Source organism: Pituophis catenifer, unplaced genomic scaffold, assembly GCF_029215685.1.
Source record: "Pituophis catenifer annectens isolate HBS135680 unplaced genomic scaffold, rPitCat1.0.hap2 SCAF_16, whole genome shotgun sequence".
Classification (NCBI taxonomy): domain Eukaryota; kingdom Metazoa; phylum Chordata; class Lepidosauria; order Squamata; family Colubridae; genus Pituophis; species Pituophis catenifer.
This window is the reverse complement of record NW_027256896.1, coordinates 10,923,060-10,945,096: the sequence shown is the minus strand read 5'-3', so window position 1 is coordinate 10,945,096 and position 22,037 is coordinate 10,923,060. Positions and strand designations below refer to the sequence as shown.

General features: G+C 42.8%; 1 protein-coding gene across 1 annotated transcript in view; it reads right to left on the bottom strand.

Annotated features, from left to right (window-relative positions):
• Positions 1-1,053: 1,053 nt before the first annotated feature.
• RAB40C (RAB40C, member RAS oncogene family) overlaps positions 1,054-22,037 on the bottom strand; it is a 50,999-nt gene continuing 30,015 nt past the window's right edge. Inside the window, exons 3-7 of the mRNA XM_070955003.1 lie at positions 15,850-15,910; positions 10,574-10,634; positions 8,823-8,900; positions 7,437-7,659; positions 1,054-1,630 (exon numbers count right to left, since the gene is read on the bottom strand). Of these exons, the coding sequence (XP_070811104.1) occupies positions 1,350-1,630; positions 7,437-7,659; positions 8,823-8,900; positions 10,574-10,634; positions 15,850-15,910 (704 nt within the window). The 3' untranslated portion in view covers positions 1,054-1,349. The remainder of the gene's footprint in view (positions 1,631-7,436; positions 7,660-8,822; positions 8,901-10,573; positions 10,635-15,849; positions 15,911-22,037) is intronic.

Sequence of the window (22,037 nt, the reverse complement as noted above, 5' to 3'; positions counted from 1 at the left end):
ACAGAAAAGCAACCGGGGAGAATATTCTGTCCTTCCCAACCAGGATCGTGAATTCTTGATATACCCAACATTTTTGCCTTCCTTCCCTTGAAGGCAGGGAGGGCTCCAGCGTGATCTGCTGCTAACCAACTCCAGATGTGGACGATGTTAGCCCCCCCCGCTGGCCCCCCACAAGCAGGTAATCCCCATTCCAAGCCTAACTTTTTTGCTTGTCTGTCTGAGCTGTGCACTTGCTACCAGGGAATGTCTGGAAAACTCCAATTTAAAAAAAACAAAAACAAACCAAAAACGAAAAAGGGAAAGAAAGGAAAATCTTCTCTCCTTCTTTACCTATTCGTCTTCATCTATTCTTTTGTAGAAGGAAGGAAGGAAGGAAGGAAGGAAGGAAGGAAGGAAGGAAGGAAGGAAGGAAGGAAGGAAGGAAGGAAGGAAGGAAGGAAGGAAGGAAGGAAGGAAGGAAGGAAGGAAAGAAAGAAAGAAAGAAAGAAAGAAAGAAAGAAAGAAAGAAAGAAAGAAAGAAAGAAAGAAAGAAAGAGAAAGAAAGGAATCTCAGGACAATTCTCCAGAGTGTTAGATCATTTCACCTCCTGACCCCTGCCAGCCCCCCCTCCGACTTCAATTAGCCCCAGAATTCAAGGCTCAGCGCTTCTATTTACAAGACATTTCCCTTCCCTCCGTGGCCTTGGCTTAAAAAAACAGACCGGAGGTGCAGAGTTGGGAGGGGGGGACGGGACGGGGACGGGAGGGAAATTTCACATCGCGAGCTAATTTCTTTATAAATAAAAGCCAAAAAAAAAAAAAAAAGAAAAAGACGCGAAGTGGCCTGCTTCCTCAGGAGCCCTAGGCAGCCACAGTCTTCGTCCGGTCAAAGCTGGACTTTTTTTTGTCTGGGTCACGTCAGTCCAACCCGCGGTCCCATTGATGTGGGGTTTTCGTTTTCCATGTAGCACCGGCAATCCCCTTGGAAAACCAAGGATTAAAGTGGCAGCACGCTGCCCTCCCTATCACTCCCCCCCATCAGCCCTCCACCCCCCACCTCCCCCAAAAAAGAAGAAAAATTGACGCCCTGAAGGCTGCTGGTCCTTTCCTGCCAGAGAAGGGGAAGACCTATTGCATTCTGGGAAAGCTAGTGTGGTGCGCCCTTGTCCTTCCTCTCGCCTGGGCTCCCGCCACGCCGAGCTGGTTCTTTGCAAACCCGTGGCCGACACGGTGGGCGTGTGGCCGTCGAGGGCGACCGAGGAATGGGTGACGTGCGGTGTCGACATCTGTACATCGGCGAGCAGCTGCAGGTGCATGCGCTTGGAGGAGACAGCCCTCCCTCCCCCCGCCATCCCGGGGGCGCCTCCCCGCTAAGAGATCTTGCAGTTGTTCCGCGAGCAGTTCTGCGGTGGGCTCTGTGGCGGGCGGATCGACTTGGAGCGCTTCAGGCTGTTGCCTTTGCTGCTGCTGCCCCCTCCGCTGCTCGCCAGGGAGTACGAGCGGCCGTGCATCATCACGGCGTTCATGCCGTTGGCCATGGAGAAGGACTTCAGGTGGCTCTTGATGGTGACAGGAAGCGGCAGCTTATCGATCAGGTGGACCGGCGTGCAGGAAACGATGGCCCGACAACAGAGGTCTTGGAGGCTGAATACTGAAAGGGGGTTGGGGGTGGGAAAAGAAAGAAAAGTTTAATTCTCGAAGGGTGGAGTCAAGGATATAAGTCTAGTATAGCCTGGGGGTTAAGGCACCAGGCTAGAAACCAGAATACTGGGAATTCTAGTTCTGCCTCAGGCATGAAAGCCAGCTGGGTGACTTTGGGCCAATCACCTGGAGATGGTGAGTTCTAGTCCCACCTCAGGCATGAAAGCCAACTGGGTGACTTTGGGCCAATCACCTGGAGATGGTGAGTTCTAGTCCGGCCTTAGCCATGAAAGCCGGTTGGGTGACCTTGGGCCAGTCACTCTCTCTCAGTCCAACTCACCTCACAGGGTGGTTGTTGTGAGGAAAACAAGAGGGGGGAAGAAATCTCTGGAGAAGACCATTAAAATGGCTTCCCTGGCTGAAGACTGAATGTGAGAATACTGGCCTAGTCTAGACGTGTGATGGTATGTGAGAATGACATTGAGGGACGAGGGGGAGAGGGACATTAGGGAAGGGCCAGTTAAGAAAAGGGGGAGCCCTCAGTGGCTTAATAGTCAGAAGAAGAATCTTAGGAAGGTCTTGCCCTGACTTATGAGGCATTAAAAAAAAAAGATGGTGGGAGATTTGTACTATTAAGACTTGGAATACTCTGTTGATTTAGCCTTACAATAAAGTAGGATTGGCTCATCGCATCCTGTTCCCTTTTGACCCTCCCTTGGGAGGCTGACAAGAGGTGAGGTGGGAGGAGGGCTTGGCACAGAATCCAGTCCAAGGTGGACATGCTCTGGCAATTGAGTCTGTCATCTGCACCTCTATAACTGTCTGGTTTGGTTCTGCAACCCAACAAGACAGACACAGACTTCAGAGGATAGTTAGAACTGCAGAAAAAACCATGGCTACCAATCTGCCTTCCATTGAGGACCTGTATACTGCATGAGTCAAAAAGAGGGCTGGGAAAATATTTACAGACCCCTCGCATCCTGGACATAAATTGTTTCAACTCCTACCCTCAAAACGAGGCTATAGGGCACTGCACACCAAAACAACTAGACACAAGGACAGTTTTTTCCCCAACGCCATCACCCTGCTAAACAAATAATTCCCTCAACATTGTCAAACTATTCACTAAGTCTGCACTACTATTACTATTAATCTTCTCATCGTTCCCACCACCCATCTCCTTCCACTTATGATTGCATGACTGTAACTTAGTTGCTTGTATCCTTATGATTTATATTGATATTGTTGCTAGATTCCTTATTTGTACCCTATGACTATCATTAAGTGTTGTACCTTATGATTCTTGATGAATGTATTTTATTCTCCTTATGTACACTGAGAGCGTATGCACCAAAGACAAATTCCTTGTGTGTCCAATCACACTTGGCCAATAAAGAATTCTGTTGTTCTGTTCTGTTCTGTTCTGTTCTGTTCTGTTCTGTTCTGTTCTATTCTATTCTATTCTATTCTATTCTATTCTATTCTATTCTATTCTATTCTATTCTATTCTATTCTATTCTATTCTATTCTATTCTATGCACCATTCTGAACTCTGACCCCTTCCCAACAGGTGGACCGGACTCTACAAGCAGAAAAAGGGCATTAACTAACTATGAGAATTTAAGGCCTTGCATTGTCTGGTTAACTCAATGAGCTCAAGCCAGCCTCTTCTTTTGGAGATGGGACGTTAAAAGAGATCATGATGTCCAGACATGGCTTCTAAGCAGGCTTCAGGCTAACATCTAATGACACATCCCAAGGCAAATCTAACAAGAACTATCAGCTGGAGCCAAATCACTACTCTTGCCAGGTAGAGAATAAATTCACTTCCTTCCCCCTTCCTCCTCTTCTAGGCCCCCTGTGAATCCATGTTCCTGGATCTACAGGTAAGCAGCAACCCAGCGGCCCCTATCCCCGGTGCAGACCTTAAAAGCTCTCCACTTTTCAACGCGTATTTTGGCCTATGGGGTCTCAAAAGAGGGAGAGAGAGAACATGGCAACTTTCAGAAAAAACGGGGTGCTTCTGTGCCAGACAAGAGATTCGTATCCGGCGCAGAAATTAGGCATTGCCATCTTCTGGCCAACAGATGATCTGCACCTTAGAGGAAGACAAGAAAGTTGACTTGCCACAAGAAACTTTTGCAAAAACTTCAGGGGGCTGCGCAGGCAGCTGGCAAGATGGTGACAACGATCAGCAAGGCCCCACCAATTTATACCTTTAATTATTTACGAATCAAATCTAATTTATTAATCCAATTCTTCTCTGCTGCGGTGCCCGCCTTTAATGGAACATCCTTCCCTCCCCACCCCCGAAATTAGATCAGCTTCATTATTTCTTTTGATGTTCCGGAAGGACCTCAAAAGCTGGTTATCATATCAGGCCTGGGGGCTACGAAGGAACCGGAGATGTTCTTAGGTGTTTCCACTGCTGAGCTGGCTATTTTTATTCCCTCTTCGCTTAGGCACGTCTCTTGTTTTTGTAATATTTACTGTTAATGTGATTTCTCTCTCTCTATATATATTTTGTATCTGAGGCTTCTGGTTTTACCTGTGTGTTGTGTGCCTTTGGTGAAGTGGGAACTGTATGCATTTGATTAAAGAATAAGTAGATAGATAGATAGTTAAGTGGTTTTAATCTCCTTGAAAAAAATTGAAATCTCACAGGAGGGCTCTTTTCCTAACCGAACATCAAAAACGTCATCAAAAAAGCACAACACAAAATGTTCTTTCTGCACCAACTCAGAAAGCTCAAACTGCCCCAAAGAGCTGCTGATCCAGTTCTACAGAGGAATGATTGAATCTGTCATCTGCATCTCCATAACTGTCTGGTTTGCCTCTGCAACCCAACAAGACAGACACAGACTTCAGAGAATAATTAAAACTGCAGAAAAAACCATGGCTACCAACCTGCCTTCCATTGAGGACCTGTCTACTGCACGAGTCAAAAAGAGGGCTGGGAAAATATCTACAGACCCCTCGCATCCTGGACATAAACTGTTTCAACTCCTACCCTCAAAACGACGCTATAGAGCACTGCATACCAGAACAACTAGACACAAGGACAGTTTTTCCCCGAACGCCATCACTCTGCTAAACAAATAATTCCCTCAACACTGTCAAACTATTTACTAAGTCTGCATTACTATACTATTACTATCTTCTCATCATTGCTATCACCCATCTCCTCCCACTTATGACTGTACGACTGTAACTTTGTTACTGGTATCCTTACGATTTATATTGATATGGTTTCCTGATTGCTTATTTGTACCCTATGACTATCATTAAGTGTTGTACCTTATGATTCTTGACAAATGTATCTTTTCTTTTTATGTACATTGAGAGCATCTGCACCAAAGACAAATTCCTTGTGTGTCCAATCACACTTGGCCAATAAAAACATTCTATTCTATTCTATTCTATTCTATTCTATTCTATTCTATTCTATTCTATTCTATTCTATTCTATTCTATTCTATTTTATTCTATTCTATTCTATTTAAAGAATAAGTAGATAGCTAGCTAGTTAAATGGCTTTAATCTCCTGGAAAAAATATGAAATCTCACAGGAGGGATTTTTTTTCATAAACGATGCTATCATTCACAGCAGCCTCCTAATTCAGTTCTTTATAAAGGATTAAGAATTTGTTAAGCCATTTCTACGTTAAAGAGCGAACTCTGCTCCAAGGGTAGCGCAACATAATTCTCAATACACCATTTTCTACCAATAGAGGAGAATAGATGGACAGTATATCACAGAAGTGAGTATACCCCTTCCCGTTTTGTAAATATTTAAGTATACCTTTTCATGTGACAACTCAGATGAAACGACACTTGGCTACAATTTAAAGTAGCGAGGATACAGCTTGTATCCCAGTGTAAATGGGCTGTCCCCTCAAAATAACGCAACACACAGCCATTAATGTCTAAACATCTAAATTCTATGCCAAGGTCTTAGCAGATGCACCAAGTTGACTCAATTTATTATTTACTGTTTATAAATAAATAAAATAAAATAAAATAAAATAATAAAATAAAATAAAATAAAATAAAATAAAATAAAATAAAATAAAATAAAATAAAATAAAATAAAATAAAATAATAAAATAAAATAAAATAAAATAAAATAAAATAAAATAAAATAAAAATTATTATATGTATATGAAATCTTAATCTGTTCACCGCCCTGAGACCTTCGGGAGAAGGGCGGTATAGAAATTCAATGAATAAATAAATAAACTGCTGGCAACAAAAGGGAGTACACCCCTAAGTGATAATGTCCAAATGATGCCCCAAGTAGCCGTTTTCCCTCCCTGGTGTCACGTGACGTGTTGTCACATGAAAAGATATACTTAAATATTTACAAAATGTGAGGGGGGTATACTCACTTCTGTGACATACTGTAAAGTAGCATCCTCGGTGCTCTCTGAGTTTGTTTTTTCCCCCTACAGACGTTTCATTACCCAACTAGGTAATATCATCAGTGCTAAAAATGGGGTGGGTTTGCTCTCTGCTTATATACAAATGGCTTGCCTCCATTCAACACTCCCATGGACACTGAGAGGGCAAACTACTTGGATATGAACAGAGAGCAAAAACCCCACTCCCTGCCTGGAACTGATGACATCTTCTATCTGGGTAATGAAACATCTGTGAGAAAAGCTCAGAGAGTCCCAAGGAATGTAAGAGCAAATATGGAATGGAGCCTTTTAAATTATACGATGAATATGATGAACGGTTGCAGGAACTGGGCATGGCTAGTCTAGTGAAGAGAAGGACCAGGGGAGACATGATAGCAGTCTTCCAATATTTGAGGGGCTGCCACAGAGAGGAGGGGCTCAAGCTGTTTTCCAAAGCACCCGAAGGCCAGACAAGTAATGATCAATGGAAACTGATCAAGTAAGGTACTAATACCACTCTATAAAGCCTTAGTAAGTCCACACCTACAATACTGCATCCAGTTTTGGTCACCACACTACAAAAAAGATATTGAGATTCCAGAAAGAATGCAGAGAAGAGCAACCAAGATGATTAGGAGACTGGAGAGTAAAACATTATGAAGAACGGTTGCAGGAACTGGGCACGGCTAGTCTAGTGAAGAGAAGGACCAGGGGAGACAGGATAGCAGCCTTCCAATATTTGAGGGGCTGCCACAGAGAGGAGGGGGACAAGCTATTCTCCAAGGCACCCAAAGGCCAGACAAGTAATGATCAATGGAAACTGATCAAGTAAGGTACTAATACCACTCTATAAAGCCTTAGTAAGTCCACACCTAGAATCCTGCACCCAGTTTTAGTCACCACACTATAAAAAAGATGTTGAGACTCTGGAAAGAGTGCAGAGAAGAGCAACCAGGAAGATTAGGGGACTGGAGGCTAAAACATAGGAAGAACGGTTGCAGGAACTGAGCATGGCTAGTCTAGTGAAGAGAAGGACCAGGGGAGACAGGGTAGCAGTCTTCCAATATTTGAGGGGCTGCCACAGAGAGGAGGGGGTCAAGTTATTCTCCAAAGCACCCGAAGGCCAGACAAGGAATAATGGATGGAAACTGAACAATGAGAGATTCAACCTGGAAGTAATGAGAAATTTTCTGACAGCGAAAGCAATCAATGGAACAGAAGTTGCCTTCGGAAGTTGTGGGAGCTTCATCAATGGAAGCTTTCAAGAAGAGACGAGACTGCTATCAGTCAGAAATGGTGTAGGGTCTCCTGCTTGGGGTGGGGGTTGGGGGTTGGACTAGATGACCTCCAAGGTCCCTTCCAACTCTGTTCATCCATTAAGGACTCCACAGAAAGGGAGGGGATTAAGTTTACTCACCCCTGTTGGGCCTCCAGATCTTCTCCATGCCATGTCTCATCAGCACAATGCGGGACAACTCGGTGAAGGACTCGATCACGTTGAAGTTGCACAACGGGCTGACTTCGAAGAAGGTCATGCAATTCTTCTCTGCGTAGGATCGGGCTTGCTCTGTGGGCACCTGCCGCTTGAAGGCCAGGTGAAGGCGGTTGCCAACCAAGATCCGGGGCACCCCAGGGGCATGCTTTAAATAGATACAGAATAAGGTTACGCACACTGGAAACACTCATGCGCCCCATCCAGGCTTCCGTCATAAACGTTCTTTAGATTTGGCAGTCAATTGTACCCATCCAGCAGTTCTTGCAACTTTAATTAAACTTTCTAGTTTAATTAAACTTTGAGGTTTAATGAAAAGAAGGACTAGGGGAGACATGATAGCAATGTTCCAATATCTCAGGGGCTGCCCCAAAGAAGAGGGAGTCAAGCTATTCTCCAAAGCGCCTGAGGGCAGGACAAGAAGCAACGGGTGGAAACTCATCAAGGAGAGAAGCAATCTGGAACTAAGGAGAAATTCCCTGACTGGACTTTTTTTTTTTTTCAATTTTTATTTTCCATTTTTCCAATTTACATAACAATAAGCATTTTTTAACAGTACTGTGCCATGTGTCTCTTACAGTTATCTACATTTATTTCTATACATTTTTGTTTCCCTGTTCTAACCACTTATATCACTTATCCCAAACCTCGTAAAATTCTGTTTCTTCCTTGTCTTTTATTTCTAACGTGAGCTTATACATCTCGGCACTTTCTAATATCTTATGAATAATCCTTTCATTGGCTGGTATATATTTTCAAGTTTCCAACATTGGGCATAAACAATTCGTGCTGCTGTTACTTATATGTAAAATGATATGTTGGAGTTGCTTCTTTATCTTTTGATTAATTATTCCTAATAAAAATAATTCAGATTTAAATTCAATTTGTTCTCCTGTTATCTCCTGGACTTTCTTAAGTTTATTTCTTGAAAACATTTTGCTCCTCTATCCAAGAAGCTTCTTCCCTTCTGGAACTGAAAAAGCTTCTTGGAGGAGAAGTGAAATGTTTTTCGGAAAAAAAAAGAAAAGAAAGAAAGTCCAGTTGCTTTTTGGAAAGCATCTTCGGGGTGATCATTTCCAACTGCAAAAAAGATATGGATACAGTTAATGGAGCAGGTATCCACTGATTTAACTTTCCTTTTCTTTACTTCCCCATGCCTTTCCTTTCCTTACCTCTCTGGGTTTGTTTGTTTTTTTTAAACACGTCACATAAGGTTGCTGATCTCAAAACGGAACAGCGTGACTGGACCAAGGTAAGGTCACTTTGACTGCATTTTAAGAGCTTTCAAAAGCCCAGCTCTGCCACGCTTACCTCGTCAATTTCCTTGATCCATCGGTCTATTCCATCAAAGGACCAGCGATTGGTGATGTCGTACACCAAGAGGATGCCCTGAGTGGAACAAAACACTCCGTTGATTTATATATTTACCGATCAAATTTATACGGCTGCCCATCTCACAAGAAGTGACTCCGGGTGAACAGCAGGGGTCCCTAACTTGTGGGCTGCGGCCCACTACCAGGCTGCAGCCTGTTGGCCACCGGGCCCGCGTGAGTGGCTGGCCAGTGCATGTGGGCACGCCCTGCCTACTAGCGCTAGTGTCATTGCAAGCGTCGTACGGGTGCTCGCAGCCACATTCACGTTGCGCATCAAGGCACCTGCCCAGTGGTGAAATATAAAATTTGTTACTACTGGTTCTGTGGGTGTGGCTTGGTGGGGGGGGGGGTAATGTGACGGGATGGGCGTGGCCAACTTTAAAAAAAATGCTTTTAAAAGGCTCTGACGATCCCAGCTGAGCCCCACGATCATCAGAGGTTTTTTTTTTTTTTTTACTTTTAAAAGCATTTTTTCAGCCAAAGAGGTGGCTCAGCTGGGCATGGGGGGGGGGCAGGGATTTTTGCTACCGGTTCTCCAAACCACCAGCTGCCATCGCTACCAGATCAGGCGATCCGGTCCGAACCGGGAGCATTTCACCCCTGCCCCTCCCCCACTCCGGGCCACCATCCCAGAAAGGTTGGGCTATTCTAAACTCTTAAAAAAACAAAAAAAACAAAAAAAAACAGACCCCATAAAAGAGGAGGAGGAGTTGCACTGTATGTAAAGGACCACTATATTGCTACAGAAATGCACGAAACCGAAGACAAAAAACCTCCTAGAATGCATATGGGTCAATATAAAAGAAAAAAAAAAAAGAATGACATGGCCATAGGTGTATACTACAGGCCACCCAATCAAGCAGGAAAAAAATAGATGTCCTTTTTGCTAACCAACTAACAAATATTATGTAGGAAACAGACTTACAATAGTAATGGGAGTAAAAAAAACAACTACTACTACTTAATAAAACAAGAACAAATTAAAATATTTCAGAAAACCATTGACATGTACTCACAACAAAATGAATCTGATTGCTTTGATTATTTTTTTGTTTTTGTCTTTTAATGACCCCATAATCCCTTACATCGGGGTGGAGTCGGGGCAACTGAATGGAGCTTTTACTGGCCGGATGCCCTTCCTGTCACCAATGCAGAGTTCGCAGCAGATATAATTACTTACTGGGCCCAGAGAGAGAAATATCTGCCGCTACCTAGGTTTGAACTCACAGCCTCCTGATCGTGAGGTGAGAGCTCCAACCTCTAGGCCACCGCACCACTCAATCCGACTGCTTTGATACTGAAAGTCATCTGAAAGTTCGCGCAATGCGTATATATTTTTGGATATAAAGACCGCCCGAAGAGAGAAAAGGCCAGTTATCAGAATTTAAGTTGAACAGGGAAGGAATCCTTTAAGGCAGTGCCCCCCCCCCCAACTTTTTGGGCACCAGGGACCTGTGGCACCAGGGGTGGGGCGGTTTTACACCCTACGTAGACCCCGCACATACGCAGATGAAATTTTGCTTGCACAGCAATGGGCCATGGACCAGTATCAAGTCTACAGCTCAGGGGTTGGGGACCCCCTGATTTAAGGGGAGCAGAAATGATTATGGCAAGACTCTCGTTCCAACTGGCTCTCATCTGTGCTGAAGACAAATAGCAGCAAGATTTGATATTGCTAGCGGGACTCACCTGGGCTCCTCTGGAGTAAGATCGGAAAATAGTACAGAATCGTCCTTGGCCAGATGTGTCCCTGGAATAGAGAAGGGGGGGGGGGTGTTTAAATCAGAAGCACAGAAACTTTGAAAGGTTTCCTCACCTCACCATAGGAAGTATGCAGTGGTGGGATTCAGCCAGTTCGCACCTATTTGGGAGAACCGGTTGTTAACTTTCTAAGCAGTTCGGAGAACCGGTTGTTGGAAGAAATCTTATTTTGTTTTTTTCCACTTTTCAGGGCTAATCCTGTAAGGAAGGCAGGAAGGGAACATTTTGCTAGTGTTTCTAGCCTAATCTTTATTGCCCTGCTTACAGAAACTGCCTCTCTGGTTAACCCTTATTACATTGTAACAGCTAAGGCGAAGCGCCCAGCGACGTGAGTAATGTTGAGTTGGCCACGCCCACGCAGTCATATGACCACCAAGCCATGCCTACCCAGCTGGTCATTAGGGAAGAGAACCGGTTGTTAAATTATTTGAATCCCACCACTGGAAGCATGAGACAGCTGGACACTTGATTGTGCACTGACTAACATTGGAACAGAATTAATCTGAGCAATTATTTTTAATTTCTGAACATTGCTAAGGATTCAGCCGGTTCGGGAGAACTGGTAGCTCTGACGATCAGCTGGAAGTGAACCGGTTTGCTCCGACGATCAGGTGGGCCCGCCCACCCAACCCTGCGTGCTTTACTTACCTTTATCCTCTCAGCTGATTTGCGCGGCAGAGCGGATTGCCGCGCCTCAGCTGTGTTACTCCCCAGAAGTAACATGAAAAGTTAGTTTTGTTAAAACGGTGCATGCGCGCGAAGCGCACGCACACGAAACACGCGATTACCGAACCGGTCATTAAACTGGCAGGATCCCACCACTGGCTAAGCCATATCTCTGCTCAAAGATGGGGTGGGGGGCTTCTTAGGTATGAAGGATCCTTGGTGATCTCTGAGCTTGCTTGTATTTATGGAGAACTTCTCATTAGCCAAACTAGTAACATCATCAGTGCTAGAAGGGAGTGAGGTTTACTCTCAGTTTATATTCTTGTCAGTGTTGGTGGTGGTAGGGGGGCTTGGAGGTTCTACTGCCCCAATGGCTGTTGGTTAGGCTGTTAGCTTGATTCTACTCCTACTGGGGCAGTAGAACCTCCCAGACCACCCCCACCAACACTGACCAGGCAAGCCACTGGAATGTAAACCGAGCGCAAACCCCACTCCTTTCTAGCACTGATGATGTTATCAGGTTAGGTAATGAAACGTCTGCAAGAAAACTACCAAGCACAGAGAGCACCAAGGACACCTCATTTCAACCCTGAGTTACAAATATTCTCCTTCTGTCGTCTTGTGGGGTAGAAGTATGAGGAGGAGGAGGGAGGGATAAGAAAAGACTGCTCAAGCCTGTAAAAAAAGACCTTGTTCTTGCCTTTCTTGTATTTTTGTTCTGGACACTGTCATTATACAAGGATCGTACACTGAATTAACAAGTTATTTCTTTGAAAATATTTTACAATGCATGAATATGTGTTTGTACTTTCTAGTCTGTCTGTCTCTACAGACAGATAGACAGACAGATTGATTAGATGGATAATATAGATAAAAGATAGATAGATAGATTATGGTACATAGATTAAATTAGATGGATAATAGAGATATAGATAGATAGATAGATAGATAGATAGATAGATAGATAGATAGATAGATAGATGATAGAAGATAGATAGGTGATAGAAGATAGGTGATAGAAGATAGATGGGTAGGTAGGTAGGTAGGTAAGTAGACAGACAGACAGACAAGATACGTAGGTAGGTAGATAAATAGACAGACAGATAGATGATAGAAGATAGATAGGTGATAGAAGATAGGTAGGTAGGCAGGTAGGTAGGTAAGTAGACAGACAGATAGATGATAGATAAATAGACAGACAGATAGATGATAGAAGATAGATAGGTGATAGATAGATAGATGACAGATAGATAGATAAAGTAGATAGATAGTACGAACGCATATTCTTATATATATGAGAGATACCCAAGCATGGAGAATGTGTATAAAAATACCCTATCAGCTTTGGCAGAGCAGAGGCCCTTAATGCTTTTGCCTGGCTATCCATATTAAACCAGGTTTCGGTTCAGTAGCACGTCATTTATTAACGCAGATCCTTGTTCCCCCGTGCATTCTTCCCCGGCCGTTTCTTTTCAACTCTTTGTCAGAAACGATCCTCGGGAAACCTCTGATCTCTTCTTCACTGTGCAGCTACGACTAAGAGAAACCAAGGCTTATCCATAAATCGTCCTCCTGCTTTGGCCAAGCAAGTAGCTTTTTCTCTCTCTCTCTCCCCTGGGCCTCTTTCTGAACAGAGGTTCCGGCAGTACAGAAAGTGCTCTGTGCTTTATTGTGTAAGTTATAAAAACAGATCCAGAAAAGCAAAATAGTGGGGCCCAGCCATCAAGGTCGGGTGGCCGAGGCCAACAAACCATCAGGCGATGGTTACAACCGTATTTGTTTGGGAGTACAACGTGTTCCGTAGTAAACAGACGCGCGGGGTGCCTTAAAGGATACCAGCTGTCTCCACGCGGGCATCCGTGTTTTTCCAAACCCCCCCCACCTTTGAATTTACCTAAACAGTAGAACGCACCAAGGGGCACCTCCAGCACATCTCTGATGTTACGGGGGAGGGCCGTGTGCGCAACTTAGCAAGTTCCTAACTGAAAACGCAAAGCTGCGGAGGTCAGGTTCAGTTCGGCTGAGGATCTCGTCACGGTCGCTTTGAATCCTGCTGGGTTTCTAACGATCTTGGGAGGATCCCACCACAAGCCGCTGGAAGCCTCATTAGCTGAAAATTTCCCTACGTCTGGGTTTTTCTCTGCCCGATCGGATGGTCTGTACCGCAAAAACCAGAGGAAGCGCCCCGCTTATTCAATCGGCGCTCATTATTATGGAAAGCCTGCAAGGAGGCATTTTTGGCAAGCGTTTTCCTAGAAAGTGTCTTCTCCAGGGGTGAAATCCAGCAGGTTCTGACGAACCGGTAGCGGAAATTTTGAGCCGTTCGGAGAACCAGCAAATATCACCTCTGGCTTGCCCCAGAGTGGGGTGGGAATGGAGACTTTGCAAAATCCTTCCCCCAGGAGTGGGGAGGGAATAGGGATTTTGCAGTATCTTTCTCCCAGGAGTGGGGAGGGAATGGGGATTTTGCAATATCCTTCCCCCAGGAGTGGGGAGGGAATGGGGATTTTGCAGTATCTTTCCCCTGGAGTGGAGAGGGAATGGGGATTTTGCAGTATCCTTCTCCTGCCACGGCCACCAAGCTACACCACGCCCACCAAACCACACCCACAGAACCGGTAATAAAAGAAAATTGGATTTCACCACTGGTCTTCTCTCTGCATATGGAGGATTATGCAGGCAGTCCTTGAATTAGAACCAGAGGTGGTATTCAGCCGGTTCGTGCCGGTTCGAACAAAGCGGTAGCGGAGATCGCAGGTGGGCCCGGCCCCCCTGCCTGCCCCGGATCTATATTGTCCTATTTAGGCACGGTTTTGAGGCTGGATGTATGCATGAAAGACTCACATGCGAGCAAAACGCATTCCTGGAAGGCTGGGTGCATGTGGGGAAGCGAGCGTGTGTTTAGAACCATTTGTTTAGTGAACGTTCAAAGTTATGGCACGGCTGTCACCAGCATTTTGAACATCTGTGTTTAAAAACCAGGGAGATTCAGTGTTTCTTCTCGTGATAACTTTTCCTCCTTTTCTTTCGATTATATATTTAGATGTTGTTTAGCGAGCCAGTCTGGTCTAGTGTCTCGTCTAGTCTAGCACCAGGCTAGAAACCAGGAGACTGTGAGTTCTAGCTCTGCCTTATGTCTATGGAGATTCTCAGTCCTCCAGGTCACAGTTGTCCGAAAGCTGCTTTTTTTCCAAGACGCAACTGGACTTTCTGGTTTTTCTTTTGAAGACGTTTCGCTTCTCATCCCAGAAGCTTCTTCAGCTCTGACTGGATGGCGAGGAATGGAAGGATTGATACTCCTTGCAGGCAGCTGGTCATTTGCATCCTTTTAGAGGGTCGTTGAGGCCACTTGGAGGTTTATCTGTGTCCGCAGGGTCACCTGAGTGGTGCAAATGGTTCCTGCAGTCTGCAGTTTTTCCTCTGGAAATCCATTCCTACTCCCACACCATTCCAAGGGGGTTCATCCCAAATTGTATGGATAAAAGTCTGTAGAGATTCTCAGTCCTCCAGGTCCTGGTTGTCCCAAAGGTGCGTTTTCAGGAGGCAACTGGTCTTTCTGGTTTTTCTTTGAAGACATTTCGCTTCTCATCCCAGAAGCTTCTTCAGCTCTGACTGGATGGTGGGGAATGGAAGGATTGATACTCCTTGCAGACAGCTGGTCATTTGCATCCTTTTAGAGGGTCTTTTGAAGACAACAAAGTCCATATTTTGGACAGAGAGGACCGCTGGTTTGAAAGAGGGATCAAAGAGGCCATCTAAACAGCCTTCTCTCAACAAAGGGGGAGGGATACGACATCCTCTATCTCCAGTCTACAACACAGTCCTTTCAACAAGGCGGCTCCACACCCATATGCACCACTCAGGTGACCCTGATGACACAAGATAAACCTCCAGGTGACCTTAACAACCCGCTCAAAGGATGCAAAGGACCAGCTGCCTGCAAGGAGTATCAATCCTTCCATTCCCCACCATCCAGTCAGAGCTGAAGAAGCTTCTTGGATGAGAAGTGAAACGTCTTCAAAGAAAAACCAGAAAGTCCAGTTGCGTCTTGAAAAACAAGCACCTTTGGGATATCCCTGCCGTAGCTATGGAAGCCAGTTTTGGGCTAGTCACTCTTTCTCAGCCCAACTCACCTCACAGGATTGTTGTTGTTGTTGTTGTGGGGAAAATAGATGGAGGAAGGAGTATGAGTTATATTCGCTGCCTTGAGTTATTTATATATATATAAAAAATAAAAGGCAGGACATAAAAAAATAAAAATAGTAAACTTGTGGGCTAGATTTCACAGCTTTTAGTATTTGACATTGTACAAAATCTTGCTTTCTGGTAGGTAGGGTATCATTCACTGTAACAATTATAATGGAGGGGAGATTCAACATAAGCTGATTCACAAGTTACACAGATATGACTTCATATGAAATACAGCATAACTAAAACAGACTTTAATAGCTATATAAAGTTGCAGATTATCTTAGTGAATTCAGATTCTGTGCTCAAGTTTTCTACTACTTTGAAAGATTTATATAATGCAGACTCACCAGAGCTCCAGTTTGACCCTTCTGCCATCTAACAGAATTGTTGTGGTTTTGTAATCAATTCCTGCAATGAAAAGAATGAAATAGGGTTCTATAAATAATGGCATATGGACATATTTAATACCACGCTGTTATCAGTGAGACAGTACTTTAGTGCAGAGAAGCTTACTACCTAAATCAAGGAGCTAAAGTTTACCACAATCACGTATTTCCAAATATAGAATAGAATAGAATAGAATAGAATAGAATAGAATAGAATAGAATAGAATAGAATAGAATAGAAGAGAAGAGAAGAGAAGAGAAGAGAAGAGAAGAGAAGAGAATAGCATAACAAGAGTTGGAAGGGACCTTGGAGTTCAACCCTCTACTTAGTTAGGAAACCCTACACCACTTCAGACAAACGGTTGTCCAATCTCTTCTTAAAAACTTCCAGTTTTGTTGGAGCATCCACAACCTCTGCAGGTAAGTTGTTCCACTGATGAATTGTTCTAACTGTCAGGAAATTTCTCCTTAGTTCTAGGTTGCTTTTCTCCTTGATTAGTTTCCACCCATTGCTTCTTGTCCTGCCTTCAAGTGCTTTGGAGAATAGCTTGACTCCCTCTTCTTTGGGGCAGCCCCTGAGATATTGGAACCCTGCTATCATGTGTCCCATAGTCCTTCTTTTCATTAAACTAGACATACCCAGTTCCTGCAACCGTTCTTCATATGTTTTAGCCTCCAGTCTCCTAATCCTCTTGGTTGCTCTTCTCTGCACTCATTCTAGACTCTCCACATCTTTTTTACATCGTGGTGACCAAAACTGGATGCAGGATTCCAAGTGTGGCCTTACCAAGGCCTTATAAAGTGGTATTAACACTTCATGAGAACTTGATTCTATCCCTCTTGTTGATGCAGCCTAGAACTGTGTTGGCTTTTTTGGCAGCTGCTGCACACGGCTGGCTCATATTTAAAGGATTGTCCACTAGGACTCCAAGATCCCTCTCACAGTTACTACTATTGAGCATGTGGGAACTATTAGTACAAATGTGCAGTTCTCTTAACTTTGCTGAAACAGTTCTGCAGCAGGACACCAAAAGTTTTGGTTTAGTGTTGATACTTCATTCTATTCTAATTCTAATTCTAATTCTAATTCTAATTCTAATTCTAATTCTAATTCTAATTCTAATTCTAATTCTAATTCTAATTCTATTCCTCTTTCTAATCCTTCTGAATATTTAATCTGCATAGTTCTTAGTAGAAACCAATTTTTAGCGGACAGATTCAATATTTTGTTAATTGACTACTTTAATGCACCACATACTGCCTTCTAAAAGATCCAGAATCATTTCTTTTGACAATTTAAACCTTTAATTAATTAATGTCAATTGGATAAACGAATAACGTTTACAGACTTGGCCGATCTGATTGACATTTTGCATCGTGCCAAGATAGCCACAGGCTGCATAAGATTTGAGGAATTAAAGGACAAGTAACTTAGGCTAAGGAAAATAAACAGTTTTCAGGATTTTGGTTTCAAACCTGAACTTTTCAACTTGGTGACTTCTAATCTCATTTTAGCATCTTACTCGTATAATTCAGGACACGACCTGCTCACAGGGCACACTTAAGTATCTTCTATTAGTACAGACTATTGGGCATCCTATGTTAAGGAGTTACTATTGTTCAGCTTTCTAGAAATCAGCTTATATTTCTGGAGTTTCTGGAAGCAAGCCCACTAATAAAATCCAATAACTATTTCCCCTAAAAATAACCTTTCATTATTTTTTTCTCCCCTACCCAGGAAGTCACTGAAAAACCAACAGCTATTCAGAGGAAGGAAGCTAAGACATTCCAAGCTGTGTTACTAAATCCGTGATGTCAACATTATTTAATCCATGGTGGCCTTCCTTCACAATCAGCTAACCACGAAGTTGGTTGTTTCATTTAAACACTCAAGTCCAATGTGCTGGACTTCAATGAAATGATAAATGCTGCCAAAACTTCACACAAGAAAGGAGTCCATGCAATTACAGGTAGTCCTCGATTTGCGACCCCAATTGGGGCTAAAATTTCTGTTGCTGAGCAAGGCAATTATTAAGTGTGTTTTGCCCCCATTTTATGACCTTTCTTTCAACGGTTGTTAAGTGAACCACTGCTGTTTTTAAAGTTATTTAACAGGGTTGCTAAGCGAACCTGGCTTCCCGATGGACTTTGCTCATCAGAAGGTCACAAAAAGGGGATCACAAAACTCCAACCGTCATTAATATGAGTCAGTTTACCAAGCGGTCAAATTTTGATCATGTGACCATAGGGATGCTGCCAACGGTCATAAGTGTGCAAATGGTCATAAGTCACTTTTTTCAGTAACTTTGAATGGTTATTAAATGAACGGTTGTAAGTTGAGGATTACCTGCATGTTTTAAGAGTTATCTGATCAGTTCACCCGTGCCAAGCAAGGCCATCATAAAATTCACTGCAACATTGAATATCCTTTAAAAAAAAAACAAAAAACCTAACTGCCTTCCAAGTGCTGCAGCAATTCCTTTAATTCGAAGGAAACAAATTCTAAGTTTTTCATTATGCCAATGCAGAATAACAAAATAATAAGAGTCGGAAGGGACCTTAGAGGTCTTCTAGTCCAACTCCCTGCTCAAACAGAAAACCTTGTACCATTTCAGATAAATTGTTGTCCAACCTCTTTTTAAAAACTTCCAATGTTGGAACATTCACAACTTCTGGAGGCAGGTTGTTCCACTGGCTAATTGTTCTAACTGTCAGGAAATTTCTCCTTAGTTCTAAGTTGCTTCTCTCCTTGATGAGTTTCCACCCATTGCTTCTTGTCCTGCCCTCAGTTGCTTTGGAGAATAGCTTGACTCCCTCTTCTTTGGGGCAGCCCCTGAGATATTGGAAGACTGCTATCATGTCTCCCCTGGTCCTTCTTTTCATCAAACTAGACATACCCAGTTCCTGCAACCGTTCTTCATATGTTTTAGCCTCCAGTTCCCTAATCGTCTTTGTTGCTCTTCTCTGCACTCTTTCTAGAGCCTCAACATCTTTTTTATATCGTGGCGACCAAAAACTGAATGCAGGATTCCAAGTGTGGTCTTACCAAGGCCTTATAAAGTTCTATTAACACTTCACATGATCTTGAATATCTGAAGAGGTTGATCCTGCCCCCTCTTCTTTCTGGCAGCCCCTCAAATATTGGAACACTGCTATCATGTCCCCCCTAGTCTTTCTTTTCCTTAAACTAGGCAATAGGCAGCTATTTATATTTTTCAAATCCGCAGACACTCACTGCAGCCATGCCATCAACACCCTGTCTAGGTTAAGCCTCACGTATCGCAATCGCTGGCAGCTACAGGAAACATTGCAGAGGGTGTGAAAAATAACTCAGACGTTGTCGCTTTGGCAAGTCTGCACAGTGCTAACAGGGGGGGAAAAACGACACTTTCAAAAGTCAGATCTCAGGGAAATATGGAAGCTGTTATTCCGTTTCATTTTATAGTAGCTTTTTTTTTTCCCTCAGAAGCTTTTCTATATCAGGGACTGATGGACTTTTTCCTTTTTTTTTTTTTATCCTTTACTCTTGGCACGATCTCCCCAGTGCAGGCAACAGCTCTGCGTTTCAAGCTCACCCTCCCCTGATCATTTGCACACCACTGCAATTTTAAGATTGCAACGGCACCTATTTTAATCCTATTACAAATAAGGGAGCCCTTTCCAGCACCCAAGTCTTTCATGACAGCTGCTGTTTGTGTTTGAAAGCCTATCAGGCCAGTTCAGACAAGTTGCCGGAGCAGGGAACTGGGCTGCTCAAATTAGGCTTGATAAAACATTGAAAGCAAGCAAGGTGGATTTAACCTGACTTGAACACTAGAGGGAGCTGCAGTATAAAAGCTTCTAAACTCCAGGGAAGTTGGTTGTCATTTGATACAAAATTAAAAACAATTTGTAAAATTTTTTAAAACAACAATTTGATACAAAATTAAAAACAATTTGTAAAAATTTTAAAAACAACACTTTGATACAAAATTAAAAACAGGAAAGATAAACAGAGCAAACATGCTACGTTTATCTTTCGTGTTTTTAATTTTGTATCTTCTTCTTTTGGTAGACTGTTAAAAAGGTTGTATTTTATCTTATAACTGCATCCATGTTGAAGAGAATTGGACGTAACTTTTTTTAAAATGTTATTTTTTGCTGGGGGATTTATGTCACTTTGTCAACTTCCCCTATTGGTCCCTCCCTCCCAGTTTTCCCCTTTATATTGTAATTTTGCATAATAACTTTGTTTTTTAAAATTTATTAATTTTCATATTTATTAAAATTTATTAAGTTCTTTTAAAACAATCCAATCATAAAACACCATTTCTATGGGGAAAAAAACAGGTGAAAAAACTCCTTAACAACTACCTTGCTTAGCGATTGGGCCCAATTATGGTTGCAAGTTGAGGAATACCTATATTAAGGTAATGAATAGCAGTAGGCTTTGTACAATTCACTTGTTGAACCTGGCAAACTCCTGTCTTATAAAGAAATCTCCTGCCACTGGATAATTCCTTGTATTAGGTGTTAAAAAGATGCCAGAAAAGGAAAGTTGGCTCTCTGATAAACATCAAAGTGATAAAAAATGAATGTTTCAAGACTAATACCGTGTTTCCCCAAAAATAAGACCGGGTCTTATATTAATTTTTGCTCCAAAAGATGCATTAGGGCTTATTTTCTGGTTAGGTCTTATTTTGGGGAAAATACGGCACTAAATGCACCCATCTGGTTGACAATCTTAACTGGGGCTCATTTGGGGGGGGGTAGGGCTTATATTACGAGCATCCTGAAAAATCATGCTAGGACTTATTTTCCAGTTGGGTCTTATTTTCAGGGAAACCCGGTATATACTTGCAGAGATATTCAGTGAAACAGATTATTGAAATATTGAGAGTACATATGGAATAGACAGACTTTAAAGGTTTCAATTAGAGCCTGATCTTTGCAGAAAGAATAATTTTCTTGATTCCCAGCTATACCAGGCTTATATTTTGACCTCAAAGAAATAGCGTCTAAGTGATGCATCTTAAAAATCATTATTGTATGAGCCACAAGTTATTTGAACCTCTTAAAATCTTGGCAGCGGTTCAGTTCCTGTTTTAAGGGTTACAAGACCTAATACAAGCAATGATGGGAAGGGGCTTAATTCTGATCCTAATTATCATGAGAAACAGACGTTAAGGATATTATAATCCTACCCTGAAAAACTGCAGATAAATCTTTCTTTTGTGTCCATGGGTAAAAAAAAAATACTTTGGATCAACTCACTGTTAATTACTTGTTTAAAATTAATTGTTAATTAGTTTTGGATATTTTCCAAAAAAGATCTGGGATTTCTTAAAATCTGTTCTAGTTTTACAATTTGCACATGACACATTACCTCTCCTAAATTACTAATATTATTGGAAAAAGGTTTTGAGTTGAAGTTATTATTTTTTTTTATGTACAATGGAAAAGTAGTAGCAAAATATAAGAAAATGCTGTAAGCAATTTGGAACGAAGAGATGGAACATCCTGTTTTAACAAACCCAATAGGCTTGTCTTTTAAAGAATGTCAAATTAACATCCTGTTGTCTTAAGACACAATTAATACAAACAAACTGGCTTTTTGGATAACCAGACGGGTGGCCAAGGTTGTCTTTTAATTCCTGTATGTTGGAAATGTAATATTTTAGAAAGCACAATGACTCAATTTTGCTTTGCTGTACAATAGAGGTGTCAAACTCAATTTCATTGAGGGCCGCGACAGGGTTGTGTCTGACCTTGGGGGGACTGGGGGGGGGCATGGCCAGGGTGGGCGTGGCCAGCTGGATGTCACTCATGTCAGGGGCCTTGTGGTGGCCCGAGTGCTCACGGCCCTCCCGAACTCTGTTTTCACTGGCAGAGGCACTGGGGGCCGGTCCTTCGCTGTTTCCAGGGCAGCCCTGCGGGTCAGATCTAAACACCCCCTGGGCCGGATCCGGCCCCCAGGCCTTGCATTTGATACCACTGCTCTACAACAACACTGTTGGACTTCATTAAGTTGTTAATAGGGCACTGGGGAAAAAAAAAAACAAATAAGGGTTATATTCTTAAATTTTGTATTGTTAAATTTTATCCCCCCAAATTGGCAACTATTGAAGAAATTTGTAATTGCTGTGGGGGACCACAACTAAAAAGACTAC